The sequence below is a fragment of the Monodelphis domestica genome, chromosome 2 (genome assembly GCF_027887165.1).
Source record: "Monodelphis domestica isolate mMonDom1 chromosome 2, mMonDom1.pri, whole genome shotgun sequence".
In the NCBI taxonomy this organism is placed as follows: Eukaryota; Metazoa; Chordata; class Mammalia; order Didelphimorphia; family Didelphidae; genus Monodelphis; species Monodelphis domestica.
The window spans coordinates 66,212,002-66,235,149 of NC_077228.1; the positions used below are offsets into that span (position 1 = coordinate 66,212,002).

General features: G+C 35.4%; 1 protein-coding gene across 10 annotated transcripts in view; it reads left to right on the forward strand.

Moving 5' to 3' along the window:
• Positions 1-23,148, forward strand: part of LOC130457098 (protein PRRC2C-like) — a 96,576-nt gene that overhangs the window by 6,504 nt on the left and 66,924 nt on the right. For 9 of the 10 annotated variants that reach the window (XM_056815526.1, XM_056815534.1, XM_056815530.1 and 6 more), the window contains exon 2: positions 15,240-15,408. In XM_056815526.1, the coding sequence (XP_056671504.1) occupies positions 15,294-15,408 (115 nt within the window). In that variant the 5' untranslated portion in view covers positions 15,240-15,293. Of the gene's footprint in view, positions 1-9,815; positions 9,914-15,239; positions 15,409-23,148 lie in introns of all 10 variants that reach the window. The other variant, XM_056815527.1, reaches the window with a different exon arrangement.

The following is a 23,148-nucleotide window of genomic DNA, read 5'->3' on the forward strand; positions in this document are numbered from 1 at the left end:
GAAAGATTGAAAAATTATACTGATATAATTCTCAGTTTCTTCAAATGTATTTTCTTTATACATGGCCACTTAAACTGACTGAAACTGCTCTCTCCAACGTTACCAGTGATCTCTTAACTGCTAAATTAAGTATCCTTATTTCAATCTACATATATTGGACCTGTACAGGATTTGACATTGTTAATAACTATCCCCTATAATTGCTCTTACTTGGGCCTTCTATCTTCCTTACTATTCTTTTTTCAGTCTCTTGCTGGATCATATCTATTCTGTTCTCTGTGGGTATACTTCCCTGATGGCTAACCTATGGCATGGGTGCCAAACATGGCACAGAGATGTCCTTGCCTACAAGAATAAGTTACTAGAAAGGTGAAAGGGACTCTGGTGGAGCTGCTCCCTTCTCCCTCTCCGTGAATCCCCACCCCTCTGCCCAGCTGTCCAGGGGAAGCACTTACTCCTTCCCCTGAACTGAGCTCCTAAGCCACTCTCCCTTTCTTCCACCCCTGTATATGTAAGTTGGGGGAGGGGGGGGTTGGCTTGTGATGTCTAAAAGGTTTGCCATCTCTCCTATTGCCCAAGGCTCTGTCCTGCCATAGTGTGTCTCTTTCATGTCTCTCATCCCCCCCCCCCCCTTTTCCCTTCCAGCTTTCTGAGTTCATTTATCATCTCCACAAATCGGATCTATATATTTTAATCTTCAGGATGTTTCCCTGTTTGTTCATTTTCTCTCCTGACTGCCACTACCCTGGTACAGGCTCTCATTACTTCATACCTGGATTATTGCACTTGTTTTTTAGTTGGTCTCCCTGCTTGAAATCTCTAGATGATGCAGTCCATCTTGCACTCAGCTGCCAAAATGATTTCTAAAGTATAAGTTTGACCATGTAACATCCATACTCCTTTTCACTCCCCTAAGCAAACTCTAGTAGCTTCCTGTTGATCCTTGCATAAGACAACTCCTTCATTTTCACTGATCCTCAGGCCTAGAACGTTTTCCCACCTTTTGCAGAAACCTTTATCACTACTTCCCTCAGAGATTATCTTTACTCTGTATATATACCTTGTATATACATACTTGTTTACCTGTTATCTTCATTAGGATGTGAGGTTCTTGAGGTCCAGGATAGTGTTTTTCCCTTTCTTTGTATCTCCAGAGATGTCCTTGCCTTTAAGAATTTAAATACTTATTGCTTTGACAAGCACTTTCTTGCTCTCTGTTCTAGGATTAACTACTTCCTGTTAAACAAATTGCCAACTGGATATACAGTTGGCATCTAGTAGCCATTTCCAAAATAGAACTCATTACCTTTCCCCAAAAACTCAACTCCTCTTCCTTATTTTTCTCTTTCTACACATTGGAAAACAATGAGATAGGATGATAAAATAGTCTAATACAAGGTATTACTTTACTAATAAATTAATAAAAAATAAGTTTTTCCTCCCCACCCTAAATCGTGGCATATAGGAAGTCCTATTCCTGTTTTACAAATGAAGAAACTGAGGCCTGTGTATAATAACAGCACAAGGATTTTAGGCAGCCAGATGTTGGAGTGCCCAGGGTGCTCGACTTGGGAATCACAAAAACCCGAGTTTGAATCGTACTTCAGACACTAGCTATATAGTCCTGTCACGTAATTTCACTCAATTTCTTTGCCTGTAAAATGGACATAATGACCTATGTAACCTCACGATTATTAAGAACATAAAATAATTTTCAAAACTTAGTTATATAAATTAATAGTAACAACAACAATAATAAGGTACCCAAATTCTAAGCTTAGTATTCCTCAATATGCCATACTAAGTAGAGTTTTGCTCATTGGTCCTATTGTCACATATCTAAAGAATTTTAAAGGTTCCCGTTTTTTTGTTTGTTTGTTTGTTTGTTTGAACATAGAATTGTAGAAACAAATAGCAGCAATATATTTTAAAAGTCAAAATGGTTTATAACTTGAAACATTTTAAATATATAAACTAATAATAGTTTTATAAACTAACCACATGGTTTTTGAGAACATGAATTACAAAAGCTTACATTTATCCAGAGTAATTTTTAGTGCTTTACAATTGTACTATTTCTTTTTAGTTTAAGCATTTAACATGTCAGCAACCTTTTTAATTTTAATAAGTTTGCAACTAATTAAAGGGAGTCTATGGATTATCCTGTCTTGAGAAATTTCTTTTTTTTTTTAACCCTTACCTTCCATCTTGTAATCAATACTGTGTATTGGTTCCGAGGCAGAAGAGTGATAGGACTAGGCAATGGGGGTCAAGTGACTTGTCCAGGGACACACAGCTAGAAAGTATCTGAGTCCAGATTTGAACCTAGGGCCTCCCATCTCTAGGTCTGGCTCTCAATCCACTGAGCTACCCAGTTCCCCCCCACCCCCGTCTTGAAAAATTCTGATGAATTTTTAGCAGAAACTTTTTCATAGAATTATAGATATTAGAGACCATTTTAACCCCAATTGTGCTGAAAAGAAGAATCCTCTGTAGCACTTCACAATAGATAATGATCCTACCTCTTCATGAATAGTGGGCTCTACTTTAGAGGGCAGCCCATTTCATTCTGGTTACAAAATATTTTCCTTAGTTATCTATAGCTTCTTTGTATTGGACCTAGTTTTTTCTCAGCCTAACTATGGGCATGAAGTATTCTGTGTCACTTACATTGACAGTATTTCAAGTTTTTAAAGACTATTATCACGACCTTACTAAAGTCTTCAGGCTTAGATAAAAATCACCAGGTGACCATTCTCATTGTGTTGTGGATCCTAATATTTTTATTATTCTGGTTGTTCTTACTAGACTTAGTACTAGACTGCCAGTAAGTGTCCAATAATTGTGGTGCCAAGAACAGAACATGATACTCTATATATTTTCTGACTAATACAGAATATACTTATATCTTCCCTTAATATTGTTATTCAGTTAGTAGCCTGATACTGTCCCTCTTCCCCCCTTTAAACCTATACCTTCCATCTTAGAATCAATACTGTGTATTGGTTCCTAGCCTGAAGAGCAGTAAGGGCTAGGGAATGGGGGTTAACTTGCCCAGGGTCACTCAGCTGGGAAGTGCCTGGGGCTGCTTTTGATTCAGGATCCTCTGGCCTAGGCCACTGAGCCATCTCCTCCCCACCCTCACCCCTTTTTAAAAAAGCATTAACATTGTACTTTGGGCTCCTTGAAGTAGACTTATGGTCAACTTAAAACTTTTTTTAAAATTCCTGTTAAGCTAAGTTGTTTTTAGTCCATGGTTCTATATTATGTATAATAATGAGGTTTTTGTATCTGTCTGGGTTTGACTTGCCTATTCATCCCGTTTCTCTTTTTTTAATCTTGATTCTCTTATCTGTGGGTTAACTTTACCCAGTTTCTATTATTTATAGATTTTATATCTGCCTTTTATGTATTTGTCTGCATCACTGATTTTTTTTCCTTAAAATATTGTACAGGATGGGGCCAAATATAGAACCCCTGAAGTACTCTATTGGAAGCCACTCTAGGTGGGAAACGTACACTACTAAACATTCTGAATTCAGTTGTTTATCCAGCAATTAGATTTATCTTAATTGCACTCTTTCCTAGTCTACAGTTTTCAATCTTTTAAACTTTATATATAATATTTTACAATTTTACCTAAATAATTATGTTTAAATTTTTTTGTACTTAAACCTGGAGAGTGAACTGTTTAGATCTGTGCTTTAGGACTATCACTTTGATGAGAACATATTGGAAAGGGAAGAAATTTAAGGTAGGGATGCTGAAGGGGGAGGCTTCTACAAATTTCTCTTAATATCCCAGCTTTTAAGTTCAGACTCTTGGTTCCAGTGATTGAAATTACTTCTCAGATAGCTACTTATATAGCTATTTCTTTTAAATCCTAAACTAACCTGCTGAATTGTCTACTAATCAGTCTATTAATGGGATATGCTTAATCCATTTTGTATTAGTATGAGGGTTAAATCCCTCTGGGAGTGAAAGGCTAACCTTGCTTCCACTGGGGGGTTAGGAAGAAGCTTGATTTTTGTTCTTTGTAATTTATATAGGATTATTCCGTTTAAGTATATTAAGCTAGCATACTAATTTTATTACTAAGGCAGTCCTGTAAATATAAATGGATATGTTGGGGAGTGGTTGGGAAGCAGTGCTATAGGGAGTGTGTGAGGATTCTGTGACAGGTAGTTGTGTTATCTTAGAGTTTAGAGACTTTAGAGGCCAGTCCAGTAATAATAATTTTCATTATAAAAATATCATCTCATTGGGAATATGTTTACATATCTTTGGAGTAATATAGGAACCCCAGCCTCTGCTTTAACATTTAGAGTAATTCAGCACTTACTATTTTGAACCAATCATTGTTTAAAAAGTCACAGTTTGGTATTGTGGGTATAATCGAAATAACACTGGATGTGAATATGAATGAACCCAGATTCACATCTCACCTCTGTCACTGTCTGTTTTCTTCGTATCCCCAGTACTTAACACTGTGCCAGGCAAATAGTGAGTACGTGATACATGTGGGGGGTAAGGGTGGAATGCTTTGACTTAACTGTACTGCCATAGGAAGCTGGGAGAGTCAAATTCAAAAGCACTTACTGTTATGCCAGGCATCATGCCAAGGGCAGAAGATACAAAGAAAGGCAAAAAATAGGCTCTGCCTTCCAGGAACTTGCAGTCTAATGGGGGGGACAACAAGTAAACAACTATATGAAAACAAAATATGTACAGTATAAATTGGAAATAATCAAGGTGGAAGGTGTTTAGAATTAAGGAGGACTTGGAAAGATTTTTTTGTATAAGGTGAGAATTCACCTGAGGTTTGAAAGGAAGGTAGGAAGGTAGGAGGGTGGACAAGAAGAGAGAATATTCCAGATATGGAGGGAGCAATAGCCACAAGTCTTGTCGGGAGGGAAGACAGTATGGATTCTGGAGATGGCAGCGTTTTGTGCAGAGAATCAACAAAGACAATATCATTGAATTGCACAGGTTGTGAGAATGAGCTAGGTAGATTAGGAGACTGGAAAGATAGGCAGGAGCCAGGGAAAAGGGCTACCTCTGACTTTTACAGTTCTGCCTGTCTGTAAATCCACCTGTTTTATCCAGCCCACATCTCTACATTTTTTCCTAAGGATATCAGGAATACCATGTGCCTTTCTCAAATTTGTATCCTTTGTGGCAGTGTGACATTCCTTTGATTACAATGTTGCCCAAGTTGGGACAGGAGGAGTTGGTGGAGGAAATATAATATATATTTTTTATTTTTAAACCCTTACTTTCTGCCTTAGAATCAGTGCTGTGTATGTGTAAATGGGAAGAGCCATAAGGATTAGGCAACGGGTATTAAGTGACTTGCCCAGTCATACAGCTAGGAAGTGTCAAGAAACCAGATTTGAGCACTGGATCTCCTAGCTCTGGGCCTGGCTCTCTGAGCCACCTGTCCTGCCTCCGCCCCCACCCCCACCCCCACCCCCACTTTATTTTAAATAAAACTTTCAGTATTTTTACATCTTGAGTTTGAGAGGGAGTAAAGGTATTTCAGTATTGTTATTGTCAAATTTTTTTTGGTAGTATCAGGTCATGGGAAAAAGTCACTTCAAAAGGCAGGAGTTAAAATACCCTGACTTAGTTACTTATTAGCTAAGTGACCTTGAACAATTCAGTTGGCCTCTTTGAGCTTCCATTCCCTTTTTTGAATGAGGAATAATACTTGAATTCACATGTTTTGATGGGTGTAGTAAATGAGACAATCCATAGATTTACTACCTGAAGACATCTTAGAGACCAAAATAATAATGCTTCCTCATTTTACAGGTGAGGAATCTGAGATCTGAAAGTATTTTTATGATGGGGAAAAGGACTCTGCTTATTGGAAAGTGTTTTAATATGCTGTATAATCAGGTTTTCGAAGGTGGGAAGAAGTTAGCCATTTAGTTTGTCATATTGGTTCTTAAAAAATTGAGGGTGTTGGAAAATACTTTCTTTAGGAATTTTACTAATTAGTTTCATATGTTTATGTGAGATATTATCTATTTAATTCTTGAAACATTTTGCAGCAAATCATGAATTGACAATGGCAAATGCGTTCCCCTACTTATCTGTAATAATAGAATGGACAAAACAGTATGTGATGTACTCTCAACTAAAATAATTGTCATAGTTGGTTCTTTTCATGTTCTCCATTAGATTGTTTTCTTTGTTATGCCACCATTCCCTCTTATATAAAAGTAAAAATTCCCAAATTCTAGTTTCTCTTATACTTACATGCCTCTTTCTCAAAGAATGTATTTAGTAGACAAGGGACTCCCTAAAGAATTGGAAAATACTGGGTTGAAACTTTGAATCTCCAATTCATACCAATTTAATTTTTGTTTTAAAAGTGTCTCATAAGTTCGACCCATTAATTTCCCAACCATAAGCTTGCTCTGTACATTTTTTTTAAGTTATTGTGGTTTCTTCTGTTTCTTTGTTTTTGACTAAACTCTTGTTAGCACTCCCTCAGCTCCTAAAATCTAGACTCCCTTTAACTGAGAGGGAAAGAAAGAGGAAGAAAAAAATTACCCAATCATTTCCTGTTCCCCCTCTAATTTTGCCTATCTAGTGGATATGAGGTGATACTGAGTTTTAATTTGCATTTCTTTAATTATTAGAATTTTTTTTTTAATATGCTACTGTTGGGTTGGATTTCTTACTCAAAAACTTCCTATTCATATCCTTTGACCATTTATTAGTTGATAAATGACTTATTTTCATAAATTTTACCTAGTTCCCTAGATATCTTAGAAATGAGATCTTTGCCAGAAAACGTGCTTCAGTAGTACCTCACTCATCCATTTCCTAGGTCTTTAGAAAAATTAGAAACAAATGCATTAGTTTTGTTTGTGAGAGGAAAAAACCAACCTTAATTTTTGTGTATACAAAATTTTCCATTTTTGGACCTTTTTCTTTATCTTTTGTTTAGTGATGAATCTCCCCCTCCCCCCCCCCCCCCCCCCATCACTCTAAAAGAAAATTTCTTTCATGCTACTATAATTTGCTTATGATGTACCATTTGGAGCTTATTTCAGTATTTGGTGTGTGAGATCTTGAGCTATACCTACTTTCTACCAGATTATTTTCTAGTTTTCTAGTTTTTGTCAGGTAGTGTGTTCTTATTCCAGTGGCTGGGATTTGAGATTATTACATTCTCATTCTGTATAGTGTACCTATTCTGTTCCATTGATCATTCTCTGTTTCTTCCCTAATACAAAATTATTTTAATGATTACAGATTTATAGTATAGTTTGACATCTGCTATTGCTAGATTACCTTCCTACATTTTTTCATCAATCTTTTTGAGTTTTTAGTACTGAAGACTTGGCTTTGCTTTTTCATGTGGGTGCTGCTATAACATAATGAATAGTCGGATCTTCAGCTTCCTTGAAAGTTTTGCATATCTATATTCAGCTACAAGAAAGCTTGCGTTTTATAGAGGTAACCTTTTTGGTCCCATCTATAATTCTGAATCCAGTTATCAGTATGGATAACCTATACAATCTTTTACTCTTAAAATACAGTTTAAATAACTGGGGGAGCCAGGAGTGGTCAGGCTTGATTTGGAACAGTTTGTAGTGGGATGGGTGCAAAGGTAATTTTTTTTTACCCTTCCACCTTGGAATCAATACTGTGAATTGCTTCCAAGGCAGAAGAGTAGTAAGGGGTAGCAATGGGGGTCAAGTGACTTGCCCAGGGTCACCAGATTTAAACCTAGGACCTCCCATCTCTAGGCCTGGTTCTCAATCCACTGAGCCACCCAGCTGCCCCCATTAAAGGTAATCTTAATAGCTTTGTGGGAGCTGAGATCTAGCTTCATGTATACTTCAAAGCAGGCATTCTAAGTTGCATAAAACCTTTTTTTTTCTCAATATCCAGTTACCCCAGTACAGTTTTAGCTAGGTGATACAATTTGTAAAGCACTGTAAAGCACAGGAATACCTGACTTTGAATGGAGCCTCATAGTCTGTATTATTTTGGGCAAATCAGTGAATCTCTGCGGCAGTTTTTACATCTGTAAAATGGAAATAATAACAGCATCTACTTCTCAGGGTAGTTGTGAGGGTCAAATGAGATCTTTGTGAAGAATTTTTCAGTACTTAAAGCATTTTGTGAATGCTAGCTATAATTATATGCTATCAGTTTTTGCATTCGCACAGAATTATATAAGAAATGGTTCTTTCTAGTCTGTTTAAAAATTTATTATGCAGTAACACCACCAAAATAGTTAATTGGTAATTAGTCCCTTGTCCAGATAAATGGAAGCTTAAGACTTCAAGGATTCTAGTTTGGTGGCCAGTGAAAGATTAAAATGGCATGCTATGGGCATCAAGGCTTTAACCTGAGTGGGGAAATGGAATAGAAGAACAAATTATAGAATCATAGCATTTCAGAGCAAGGGATTCCAGGGGCCTTTCACCAAAAGCATCCAGGAAGAGAATTTAATATATTTCATTACAAGTGCTTTAATTGTTGAGCATTACATACCATCAATCCTAAATTTACCTCTAAAAATTCAAACCATCACTTCTGGCTTAACTCCATAGAAGAATAAAATGCTCTTCTGAAATGCAGGACCAAAGAGAAGCCAATTTTATACACCGTTAGTATTTCCCATTATTCAACTCAGACTGGTGCTGTTGTATGCTTGTTATTGGAAAATCAAACTTTTTTAAAGTAGGGAGATGACTGTATCCAGACACCTTTTTCATTGAAGTCCATAGACTTTCCTATGATGACAGAGAATTAAGTCCCATTTGTCTCAATATTTTAATAGACTTAGCAGCATGGATATTAATTTTTTAATTATTGGTGTGCATTCAGAAAATGTCTTAGGCCTTTTGTTACAAAGTCTAGGATCAAGCACCTTCAGTTTTCTAACAATCAATTCTGTGGCTTTAAAGCCACAGTTTTCTATAATTTCTATGGAAAGTGGTCAATAAATATGAATACTTTGGACAAAATATATGATGCATTTTTTAGGGTTTCCAAGTTGAGATATTGGATAGAATGTTTTCTTCAATTAGCATTTTTTCCTAAGTCACAATTTTGACAATAACATACAAACTTCATGTTGTCTTTTTGTGTTAGTTGGTTTAGAAAGTATTTTTTTCTCTGTCGTCTTTCATAGTTTGTTGTACCCACTGGTGGTGATTATGAATTTAACTCTCAAACTGACCTTTGTAAAGGCAATTATAATTTTTTGCAAGATTTATACTGTTTTTAGGTCCTTGTTGATTTTAGTTTTTGTTTTTCTGTAAGCTTAAATTTATATAGTGCCCTGCTTCTCAGTGGGCAAAACATTCATTAAAGAAGTGAAATGTTGTTTTAAGATGAAACATTCCTTCTGAAAAATTTGATAGGATTGATTAGATTAAGAAATATTCAAAAATTTCTTTTCCTCAAAGAGGAAAGGAATATTACTAAGTAAAGACAGTTTTAAAAAATTCATTTGGAATTAAATATATTTAACACCCCTTTTCAGGATTTTTTTCATTTTTGTAGCATATAGGCTTATGATTTCAAGAGTATAGGGAATTCTGTGAATGATGTTAGAGTTAAATTCAAAGAATTTATGCTAACATTAGCTATTTCTTACTTTACCAGTTTACTCTCTTTAGACATTTCTAACTTTTTTTGGTCTTTAACAGTTGCTAAATTCAATTGATCTGTGCCCCCTTTCTTTATACTGCTGAATCAAACATTTTCCAATTCCAAACAGTTTTTGCTCCTGTCCCATTGGCACCTACTTTCATGAAATTCTATTTGCCTTGTTTTTGCAGACTAATATACTGGAGAACAAAGAAGCCTTGATTGTCTCATTGCCCATATTTGAGAGGATTTTTTCTTCTTGAGAGAAATCATGTTACCAGTGACTTAGGTGGGGAGATTAAGTTATGCTATTCCCTATCAGAACCTACAGTTAAATTTGACCCAATGTGTAAAACAGAAATATAAGCTTATTTTTAATTATTTGTGGAAACAGTTAAATATTTTGAGTTCCAAATTCTCTCATTTCCTCTCCTTGAGAAGGGAGTCAATGATTTCAGATATACATATCAGGTTATGCCAAACATTTCCATATTAGCCACATTGCAAAATAAAATGAAAATAGTTTGGTGTTTTTTATAAGCATTTCATCTACATTTAGAGGTTATCAATTCTCTCAAGGGAGATAGCATTTTTTTTTAATCATGGATGGATCCTTTGAAATTGTCTTGAATCTTTTTCTTGATCAGAATGATCATCCTTACAATATCGATATTACTATGTACAATCTTCTGGTTTCCACTCGCTTGTTTTCCTGAGTTCAAGTCTTACCAGGTTTCTCTGAAACCATTCTGCTCATAGTACTAGTATTACATCATAATCATATGCCATGACTTGTTCAACCATTCCCCAATTGATGCCTAATTGACAGGTGGGTCAAAGGATTTTGTAACACAATTTTATAGCCCCTTGTTTATAGTTCCAAATGGTTCTCCAGAATGATTGGGCTAGTTCACAATTCCACCCACAGTGCATTAGAATTCTAATTTTTCCACATCCTTTCTCTGTCATTTGCATTTTATATAGTATATTAGCAGGACTGCTTACTTTAAAAAATTACTGAGGACCTCTTCCCAAAAATTTTCTTGATGTGGGTTATACCTATTAATATTTTCCATATTAGAAATTCGAATCTCAGAGTATTCTTAATAAATAATGTTTACCTTGCATATCCCCTGAAAAGGTCTCATAGACCCACCAGAGGTCCCCAAATTATATTTTGAGAAATGCTAGCCCAAGCTCACTAGACTAATATTTAATTTTCATTCTTTCTTGACTATACAGCTTTTTCTCATACATCCTGTGAATCTTAAAAATTCTCAGACCCTACTTCATAAAATTTGGTTAAGACCATTCCCCATTTAAACTATAAAGGTACTTGATCAGGAATGTGAGAACTCTACTTCACCCATATGTAAGCATACTTTAGCAGAAGATAAAGTTGTAAACTCTTTACTGAACAATGAAAAAGTACTTAACTCATACTTATAGTGAGGCAAAATCCCTTAAGCTAAGTCTATTTTTAGATCTAATACAAAAAGGTGCTAAGTACCTATGAAGGTCAGGCAACTTGCAATGGGCAAAGAGGTGTGAACTCACTCAGAAGTTTTAGTCTACCCATAGGAGTTGAGAACTAAGAAGGTGTGAATTAAGAATGGTCAGTCCTTTGGAAAAACTTCTACTGTGATTGGTAGATGTGAGAACTTAGGGGAGGTGACATAGGAGAAAATTCTCTTTAAAAGGAGCTCAAAGGTGGCAATCCCGTTCCCATTTAATTCAATAAGCATAGATATTGACTGACATTAGTGAGACATTTGTATAATGCTTAGAATATAGTAGATGCTTAATAAATGCTTGTTAAGATATACAAAGACAAAAATGTAACAGTCCTTGCTCTCAAAGAACTTAAATCAGAGAAACATGCAAAGACAACTAATTACAAAAGATATTAAAATAATTTAATTTGGAAGAAAGGAAGAGAGAATAGGGAGATAATTGATATCAAGGGGAAATAAGAAATAAGGGAGGACATTAGGTAGCAAGCATTTATTAACCACCCAGGTGCCCAATGATTTGAGCAGCTGCTAAGGAGAAAAAGACAAAAGGAAGGAGTCTCTGCCCTCAAGGAATATACATTCTGTATTTAAAGATATACATAGAGAAATAATGCAAAGTAATTTCTGGGGAGAAGGCAAGGTACAAGATAATACTCTTCAGCCAGATCAGCTCTTCCTAGTGTTGATATAGTAAAGTCTCCCAGGGCCATGATCTTTACTATCAAAACTTTATCTGAAAACTTTTTTTTTTTTAACCCTTACCAGAAGATCCCTAAGGGCTAGGCAATGGGGGTTAAGTGATTTGCCCAGGGTCACACAGCTAGATTTGAACCTAAAACCTCCCATCTCTAGGCCTGGCTCTCAATCCACTGAGCCACCCAACTTCCCCCTGAAAACACTTTCAAAGGACTACTTTTCAAGAAACCTTTCTAGATCTTCCACCAACCAGAAAGTAACATGGTTAGGGTGAAGCATATCCCCCACTTTTTAAAAGGATTTCATCATACCTTATTTACCTTAAGTTATGAACTCTTGATACCAGTGACTGACTTATTTTTTTGTTTCTCTTGCAGCATCTAATATAGTGCTTTGCACATTAATAAGCACTTAAATGATTTTTTCAGTTTTCAGAATTATCAGACATCAATAGCCATTAATGGTTGAATTTCCTAAAGCTGCTATGCTAAAAGATGAACTGAAATTTCAGATATTGTAATTATAGTAAAAAAGTAGTAAACATTTTTTCCTTTACCTTTACCTTTTCAAGTGATGAACATTGGTTTTACTTACTCTGTCTTGTTTATGAGAGTGTAGCAATTCATTTTTCTCTAGGGATAGAATAGAATGGGAAGCAAGGCACCTGTGATTTTATCTGAGTCTAAAAACTCAGGCTTGTTATAGATTTGAGTACTATGTGATTTATAAATTTAGACAATTGCCTGTGAGGATTTGTCAGTGATCATACAGCCAGTATGTTTTCAGAGATAAGATTAATCCAGTCTTCCTTACTACCTTAGGTAGGGCACACCATCTCTTCAATCTCTTATATCTTTGTCTTTGTAGTTACTGTACCCATACCTGGAGTACTCTATTTATTCCCCTCCACCTGTTAATTTCCCTAGCTTCCTTCACTTAAGCACAAATCTCACCATTTTTCAAAAGACCTTTTCTGTGCTGTTATAGTGCTGAAGCTTCCCTCTTTCAGATTATTTATATTCTGTGTACCTTAGATTTTTCTCTTATCAACACCAGAACAGCTATTAAGTTCTTGACTTGGTTTAATGGTGTTATTTTTCAAATTATGAAGGTAACTGCTTTTTTTTAGATCTGATCTTCATCAGTAAGGAAGAACCTAGAGTAAAAAAAAAAATTTGGGAATTCCAGATTGGTATCAGATTAACAAGAAAATTCCATCTTAAATTTGTGATAGAAGAGGAAGTTGGGCACATGTGGACATGTATTCTAGATTTTTGGCAGAGGAGCTTTCAGAGCTCAGAATTATTGAGTAGGAAATTTCCATAGATTAGTTCTCCCTGGTATGTTGGCCTAAAAGGGATGGAACTTTTTTTTGCCAAAATTCTGAAGGCTTATGTGCATGCAGATGAGTTGTGCACGCATGTGTATGCGCATGCATACAATCCCCACAAGGAGAAAATAAGTCTGATAAAAAGGCAAAGATGCACAGTGAAAGATTGTTAAAATATGTGGACAGGAAAAAGGCCAGATACAAAAATGTGTGTTAAGACATCATCCTTTAGACACAATAAATCCCAGAATGAGCTGAGATTGGTGAGAATAATAGGTTGACAAAATGGTTTTTGTTATTTCTGTTCTTTTTAAACTATGGTGGCAGGGGAGAAGGGGATAGGGTTGTAACAAAAGTTAGAGAGAAGATGAACCTGTTAAGCTTTTATTTGCTTTTTTTTTTCTCTTCCAAGAGAAAATGTGAGGACCAGAGAAGAAAGGGTAAAATATAAATAATTGTATATTGTGACCAAGATAAATGGGGAAATAGTAAGAGCTCTTAGCTGCCCTTGATAAACTACATTGCAAGTGACTGAAAGAATAGGTAGATGGGATTTTTGGGTCTTATCATTGATCAGGAGCAGTGGCATAGACCTGCAGAAGAGTATGTGTCTGATTTTCCCTAATAAAGATTGGTGGTACCGTACAAACTAGAGGTGAATTTGACTTCAAATTCTGGCAGAATTCTAGAACTGTTAAAGAGATAATTTGTGAAAAGAAAGTGGTGGCCTGTTTTTTAAACGAAACTAGAACCAAGGGAAGTGCTATGATTATCATTTACCTAGACTCTTCTGTCTTAGAATCAAGACCAATAAAGGTTAGGCAGTAGGAGTTAAGTGATTTGCTCAGTTAGGAAGTGTCTGAGGCCAAATTTGAAACCAGGACCTTCTATCTCTAGGCCTGACTGAATCCATTGAGGTGCTCTCTACCTATTTTTTTTTTTAAGCATTGACAAAGTGATACTATTATGGACAAGATGAAGAAATAGGGTTAGAAATACAGTTAGGATGATTCAGAAGTGATTGAATAGAAGATAATCATCATGCCAACATGGGAGTACATCTCCAGACTGTCACATGCCAGAGATATGTGCTTAGGTCTTGTGCTATTTAAAAGTATTATCATTGACCAACCCAACAAACATTTATTAATTTCCTAGTATGTGCCAGGCACTGCTGAAGATAGTAGAGATAAAAGTATGATGATTGAAATAATCCCTTCTCCTTAAGGCGCTTACATACATTCTAAAGGAGGAAGAAACAAGGACTTGAATTTTATTTATATCTCAGTGGCCACAATATTGTGTGTGCAAGTGTCTCTTGCACACAATATGTTTGGTGAATTGAATTGAAAAGTCAAGTCACATAAAACATCTAAATTGCTTTAATAACTAATAGTTACTAGCCAATTAAGCTATACAGTGTATTTTTAAAATTTATTTATTTGATTTAAATAAATTTGGTTTAGATCAGAAAGCATCTAATCCAACTTCCTTATTTTACAGATAATCAAACTCGGGTCCAGAAGAGTTGTTACCAAAATAATTAATAAGCAAATATGTTTTGCTCGACTGCACATATATAACCTATGTCAAATTATTTCTAGATTTCTCAGTAAGGGGAGGGGATAGAGAGGGAGTCAGAGAATTTGGAATCAAATTTTTTCAAAATGAATCTTAAAAATGGTTTTTACATGAAATTGGGGGAAATTTTTTTAAAAGAAGAGTTGTTCAAATTTTCACAAGTACTATCAGACATCAAGACCTATCCAAAAATACTCTTGCTAAAAATATGAAAATTCAAATTTATTGCATTTGAGGCATCCTATGAAATATCAAGTTCAACTTTATATCTTAAAACTAACCTGGTCTTTAGCTTTCTGCACAGACTTTAAAGAAACTCCTTTCTGTTTCACTAGAGGAAATACTCATTAAAGAAGGTTTTTACTCGTATAGAATTTTTTCTTTGACATATGCCTTATCGTGACCTTGATAAATATATTATTTACTATGGCTCATAATCTTATTTTTGAATTTATCAGCCTAATTTATTTTTCTCCCCTTTTTATATATTGAAGATTGGTTTTAAGGGGTGAGGCAAGAGGTTCTGGACTCGATGAGTTTCCACCGAAATGTCGGAGAAGTCAGGCCAGAGCACAAAAGCAAAGGATGGGAAAACAAAGTACACAACACTCAGTCTATTTAACACTTACAAGGGAAAATCACTAGAAACTCAGAAAACTACAGGTAAGTGAAGTGTGTGTGTGTGTGTGTGTGTGCGCGCGCGCATGCTATACATTTCTGTATTGCTAAATCTGTTGCATGCTCATTTGTATACACACATGATTTGTCCTATGTTTGCTTTAGTCTTACATTCTCTATATGTCAGATGAGACACTATTATGTCAGATGAGACATTGAAATTCATTTAAAGAAAGTATCAGGCATGTAAATAATTTATAATAAGAATCATAAAACATAAATTAAAGGTCAGGCAGACCAAGACAGGGAAAGGAAAGTCTTGCAGTGGGGATGTGAAGGTGAGAACATTTCCTGGTATAGGGTCAGGCCATTACAAAGGCTTTGAGAAGAGTGTAAGAGTGTCATGTGTATGGAAAAGCAAGGAAGCCATTACAAGTGGATTGTCAGGCAGGATACTGCCAAGATAAGAAGGGACTAGGGTATGTGGAGCTTTAAAAGCCAGAAAGAAAAATTTAAACTTGTATATGTAGGAGTAATAGGAAATCATTGAAGTTTTAATTAAGTAGAAGCTAATGAGGTTCTATATCAACTTTCATCAATTTTGTGTAAATGATTCTCAGATCTACTTATAAAGAAAACCTTAACCTCTCTCCTGACCTCTAGTCTTACATCTTAAACTAGATGTTCCACAAACATCTTAAATTCACCATGTCAGAAAATTAATGGATTGAAAACCACACCTGGAGACAGGAGATCCTGGGTTCAACTCTGGCCTTAGAAACTTTCTAGCTGTTTGTGACCCTGAGCAAATCACTTAATCCCATTTTCTACCCCTTACTGCTCTTCTGCTTTAAACCTGATACCTAGTATCAATTCTAAGATGAAAGGCTTTTTTTTTTTTTAAGAAAAGAAAAAAATGAATATATATTTCCTTCATCTCACTCAACCTTTCTCTCTTCTTAATTATTGTCAAGGAAACAACAATCTTTACCTTCTTACTGCCACATAGACTAGGTATTTATTGTCTTTGACTTCTTGCTTAAGTGGCTACTTTTCTCTCCTTTGATTTTGCCACAATACTGGTGTGGATTCTCATCCTTTCATGCCTGGACTATTGAAACACACTGATGATCACTCGACTCACCCTGCCTCAAGTCTTTTCCCACTTCAGTTTAGCCTCCACGTAACTGTTAAAAGATCTTCCTTAAAGGATTAGTCTGACCATATCACTTCTCTATTCAGTACTGGCTTTCTTTGCCTCCTGGTTCAGATATCTAACCTTCCTTGGCAATTTAAAGACCTTCATAACCTGTCCCGCCCTACCTTTTCAAAAAGTCATCCTTTTTTTTTCCCTTAATTTTTTAAGGGATGTCTGAGTTTTTTCACATTACCTATACTCTAGTATCCCGTTTTGTCTTTTCCAAAGAGCCATCCTATACAACATGTATGTTTAAAGATAAATTCCCACAAAACTGATGAATACAGCAAAAAATAGTCTGAAAATGTGTGCAGTATACCATGCTAGTGAACTTCCTATCTCTAGAAAGACGAGGGTGTCTTCTTCAGTCTCTTTGAAGACATTCCAGTTTGTCATTTTGCAGCATTCACTTTTTTAGGTGATCTTTTCCTTTACATGTAGTTACTATTTGCTAGCTCTCTTTACTTCACTGTGCATTAGTTCATATAAATTTTTCCTTGTTTCTTTTTACTCATCATTTTTGACCCTACCTTGTTTCATTATTTTCCTTTATATACCTTTCTTTTTTCCCAAATGACTCTCAAATTCTATAGTTTCTTTATTGATAATATGGTTGAATAGCATAAAAACTTAAATTAACTGATATTATTGGCATTTTTATTATGATTATTTACAGAAATTAAATATTCCTCCAAGCACATTATATGTTATTTGTTTCTTTAAAGAACACTGTGGTTAAATCTGTGCAAGTATTTTGTGTGCTTTAGTAGAACTTGAAATATTTATATTTTGTAGTTACTTGGAATGGTATTTCTATTACTGCCTCTTAGGTTTTCCTGTTATATAGAAATGCTGTTAATTTCAAATTGTCATTTTATAAACCACAACCTTATTGAAGCTATTAATCACTTTCATTAGTATCTTATTCCTAGGATTTTCTAGGTTTCATTAAGAAAGGATAGCTTTATCTTTACATGTCTTTATGCCTTTAACTTCCTTCTTATTGGCAATTTGCTAGCATTTCCAGACCTATTATTAAATAAAAGTCAGGAGGCTATGCTTCTTTGCTTTACAGTCTGTACTTATTTGGAAAGCTAGTGTATCCTCATTATATGTGATGCTTGGATTTAGATGGATACTTTCCATCTATGCCAATGTTTTGTAAGATTTTTAATGTAAGTTAATACTGTACTTTGTCAAAGAGGAAGAGAACTTTTGAGAATAGGTTTGCGTTAAAATAATCTAAACTAAAATAACTGAAGAGAAAAAATACTGTCTTTCGGGCGGGGGGGGGGGGAGAACTAATTGAAGGGAGTGGTGGCCAATATTAGAGACATGGAGGAAACATTAAGCCTGTCATATCTTTAAATGTGCATGGATTAAAATATCCAACAAAAAAACAAATTTGGTGTAAATTGGAAAGAATTACAATTTGGATTGATAAGCAAATTCCACAATCTTTTACTTGTAAGAAGCATGCCTTGAAAATAGTGACATGCATAGAATAAAACTGAAAGTCTGACAAAAAATATGTTTTAGGTGAATTTAAGAAGACAAAATTTGGAGTCAAGCTATCAGAGAAAGCAAAAAGATAAATTCACAACCTAGAGATAAATAAGGAAACGACAGTGCCTAAAAGAAACACAGAAAGCCAAGTCAATAGCAACATTAAATTTATATGTTCCAGATGTCTTGTAGTCTACATTTTTAAAAAGAAGGGGAACAAAATTAACTGAATTCCAAGAAGTCATAGTAATAAGATTTTCATGCCCCTCACTTAGTTTTGAGAAAATTTAAGATAGCAAAAAGGGAAAATATAGAATTGACCAACTTTCTTGGGTGGGGGTGGGGGGAACAGCAAAAAAGACTTACTTATATTATAAATGGGGCTGCTAAATGGCATATACATTGCTCAGCACCATATGGAACATCTGCAAAACTTGAGAGCACATTTAGGCACACATACCACAAATAGATGTAAAAACAGAAATAGTAAACACAGAATTTATAGACCATAACAAAATAAAAAAAAAATAGTAATCATCAGTAAGCACAATCAAGACACAAACCCAAATGGAGACTTAATGAAATCCCAAATAATGAATTGACCGAAATAATGTAAAAGAAAATGTTGATGATAATAAGACAGCATACTAAAGCTTTTGGAATGAACCAAATCTTCAGGAGAAAAATTGCACACCTACACCACCAACACAGCATGCATCAGCAAAGTAGAAAGGGAAATTACTGAGTATGCATTTAAAAAAATATAAGGCCAACAAATAAGCACACAGAAAATAGGTAAATTGAAAAGTAAAAAGACTATAGAAAGTGTAAACCTAAAAGCTGCTTTTTTGGAAAAGAGAAACTTGATAAATATTTTGCTATCCAGATTAAAAGAAGAAAGCAGAAAATTAACAGAATAGCAAATGATCAAGGTGAAATCACAACCAAACCAAAAGGGGGGGGGGGGGGGGAATGACTGGAACCTACTCTGCATATCTTCAAACTACCAAAACTGAGAATTTTCAAAATAGTACCCATGCTTACAAAAGACCAAATTGAGATCTTGAATAATCCAGTCTTAGAAAAATAGAATTCACTTTATCAAATTTAAAAAAAAAAACACCTTGTCCTAATGGATTGACAGGAGAATTTAAAATTTTTAAAGAACAATTAGTACCAGAGTTACACAAATTGTTCTCAAAAATCAAGAAATAAAGCCATAATAATAATTTTTACAAGCTGGATAGAAAAGGATAAGACATGGAATAACTGTAGACCAATATTATATTGATTTAAAAGTTTTAAGTATGATGCCAAATAGACTACAGAAATTTGTTCAAGATTTCATTCAAGACAAAATTAGATTTATACCAGAGATAAAAGAATGGTTTGATGTTAGAAAAGCATTAATAGCAAAAAATAAAACTACAACCACATTATTTCTACATCCAGAAAAAGTCCTTGGAAAAATGAAGAAGTATAACATTCTTAAGCTTGTATGTATGTATGTATGTATGTATGTATGTATGTATGTATGTATGTATGTATGGTCATTTTCAAACATTCCTTGGTTATAAAATTTTTATTCTATTCCTCCTTCCCCTCCCCCTGCCCTTCCCATAGCTGACACGCAATTCCCCCAGGTATCACATGTGTCCTTGATCAGAACCTATTTCCATGCTGTTGATGTTTGCACTAGGATGTTCATTTAGGGTCTATATCCCCAATCATATCCGCCTCGACCCATGTAATCAAGCAGTTGTTTTTCTTCCCTGTTTTTACTCCCACAGTTTTTCCTCTGAATGCAAATAGTGTTCTTTCTTGTAGATCCTTCCGGGTTGTTCAGGATCACTGCATTGCCACTAATGGAGAAGTCCATTACATTCGATTGTACCACAGTGTATCAGTCTCTGTGTACAATGTTCTCCTGGTTCTGCTCCTCTCGCTCTGCATCACTTCCTGGAGGTCGTTCCGGTCTCCGTGGAATTCCTCCACTTTATTATTCCTTTTTGCACAATAGTATTCCATCACCGTTATACCACAATTTGTTCAGCCATTCCCCAATTGAAGGGCATCCCCTCATTTTCCAATTTTGAGCACCACAAAGAGTGCAGCTATGAATATTCTTGTACAAGTCTTTTTCCTTATTATCTCTTTGGGATACAAATCCAGCAATGCAATGACTGGATCAAAGGGCAGACAGTCTTTTAGTGCCCTTTGGGTATCGTTACAAATTGCCCTCCAGAATGATTGGATCAATTCACAACTCCACCAGCAATGAATTAATGTCCCAACTTTGCCACATCCCCTCCAGCACTCATTACTTTCCTTTGCTGTCATGTTAGCCAATCTGCTAGGTGTGAGGTAATACCTCAGAGTTGTTTTGATTTGCATCTCTGATTATAAAAGATTTAGAACACTTTTTCATGTGCTTATTAATAGTTTTGATTTCTTTAACTGAGAATTGCCTATTTGTGTCCCTTGCCCATTTATCAATTGGAGAATGGCTTATTTTTTTTTTTACAATTGATTTAGCTCTTTGTAAATTTGAGTAATTAGACCTTTGTTAGAGGTTTTAAAGTCTTTCTTTTCCCAAAGGTCTGACATGTATACTGTTCTGGGTTCACCTAATTTACTTATAGTTTCCTTCTTTATGTTCACATCATTCACCCATTCTGAATTTATCTGGGTGTAGGGTGTGAGGTGTTGATCCAAACCTAATCTCTCCCACACTGTCTTCCAATTTTTCCAGCAGTTTTTCTCAAATAGTGGATTTTTGTCCCAAAAGCTGGGATCTTTGGGCTTGTCATAGACTGTCTTACTGAGGTCACTTACCCCAAGTCTATTCCACTGATCCTCCTTTCTGTCTCTTAGCCAGTACCATATTGTTTTGATGACCACTGCTTTATAGTAGAGTTTGAGATCTGGTACTGCAAGGCCACTTTCCTTTGCGTATTTTTTCATTGTTTCCCTGGATATCCTTGATCTTTTGTTCTTCCAAATGAACTTTGTTATGATTTTTTCTAGTTCAGTAAAAAAGTTTTTTGGAAATTCAATGAGTATGGCACTAAATAGATAGATGAGTTTAGGTAAGATGGTCATTTTTATTATATTAGCTCATCCTACCCATGAGCAGTTAATGTTTTGCCAATTGTTTAGATCTAGTTTTAATTGTGTGGAAAGTGTTTTGTAGTTGTGTTCATATAGTTCCTGTGTTTGTCTTGGCAGATAGATTCCTAAGTATTTTATATTGTCTTGGGTGATTTTAAATGGAATTTCTCTTTCTAATTCTTGCTGCTGAGATGTGTTGGAGATATATAGAAATGCTGATGACTTATGTGGATTTATTTTGTATCCTACAACTTTGCTAATGTTGTTGATTATTTCCACTAGCTTTTTAGTTGATTCTCTAGGATTCTTTAAGTAGACCATCATATCATCTGCAAAGAGTGATAGCTTGATCTCCTCACTGCCAATTTTAATACCTTCAATTTCTTTTTCTTCTCTAATTGCTATTGCTAGTGTTTCTAGTACAATGTTAAATAATAGTGATAATGGGCATCCTTGTTTCACTCCTGATCTAATTGGGAATGCATCTAGTTTATCCCCATTGCAGATGATGTTGGCTCTTATACTTTCTAGTGTTTTCAATAGGAATGTCTCATGCTTTTTAAAAGAAAAAGAAAAAAAATGACTCTCCCAGTCCTCTTACACTTGCCTCTTCTCCATGTGTTGTACAGATCAAAGATATTGGCTCACCTTTGTGCCTGGAATGTGTTCCCTCTTGATCTCTCTCGTTTTCCTTTATTTCCTTGAAGTCTCAATTAAAATCATACTTTCTGCAAGAAACTTTTCCTAATTCTCCTTTTTGCTAGTGCTTTCTCTTAAGATTTAACTTCATTTTATACTTTAGATCTTTTTTGTACACAAGTATTCATGTTCTCCAATTATACTGCGAGTTGCTTGCACAGGGTCTGTTTCGGCTTTATATTTCCTATACATCTTGGCAATGTCTGATACATAATAGTAGATGCTTAATAAATGCTTCTTGAGTCTCCAAAGGTAGTCACCGTCTATCTAGAAAAAGGGACATGTACTACAAGACACTGATGGTGACTCTATGCCATGGGTTCCAAAGATGGCAGGCAGAGTGCTCTCTCTGGACATGTGGAGTTCCCCTCCCCCTCTCCACTGCTCCTGACAACATTTTGTCACTTCATCAGCCCTTCCACCCAGCAACCCAATGGAAATGCACAGTGGGGGTCTTAGATCTTTGTAGGACACCCAAGATTAGTTGGCATGGCCTGAGTGAAGATCCAGCAAGGAGACTTGAAGAAAAAATGATCAGACAGAAAAGAGGATGGAACATGAACAGAATATCATGAAAACCTAACAGGAAGGAATACGTAGTGGGGAAAGTACTTCACAATATCAAAGGATACAGAGAAGTTGAGAAAGATGAGGATTGAGAAAAGGCCATTAATAATTAAGAATTTCTTGGACTTTGGAATTTACAATTTCAGTTGAATGATATGAGATTTCTTAAGAATGAGGGGATCTATTTTTAGAGAGATGGGAAAAAAATATTAGGTAGATGGAAGATTAGATGGAGTGAAGATGGTAGTGAGGGTTACCTTTTGGAGAACAAAGGATGAAATAGGATCAAGGATGCATATAGTATATCAGTTTGCTTTAGCAATGAGAACGGCCTACCTTTTCATGTGAGAACCAGGGCAAAGGAAGAGGTAGTGGGAGAAGATGATTTGGAATGAGAGGATAAGATGTAGGTCTTAGTATATGGACTCAGTTTTTACATTGAAGTGTGACATCCTGAGATATTGGGGGAAGCCAAAGGAGGGAATTAAGAGATTTGGAATAGCTATTTGGTGAAGTGTCAAATATAGCAAGTCAATTATGGAAATGTAGAGCAGTTTCTTCACCCTAATGGGGGCTCAGTTGAGGTTAGGTAATATAAATTTGTAGTGGAACTAGTTTACATGATACTGAGAATTTTTTCACCCCAGGAGCAAAAATCACAGATCATTTAAGAAATCCAACGGTTAGGTTTGGCAGGACTTCAT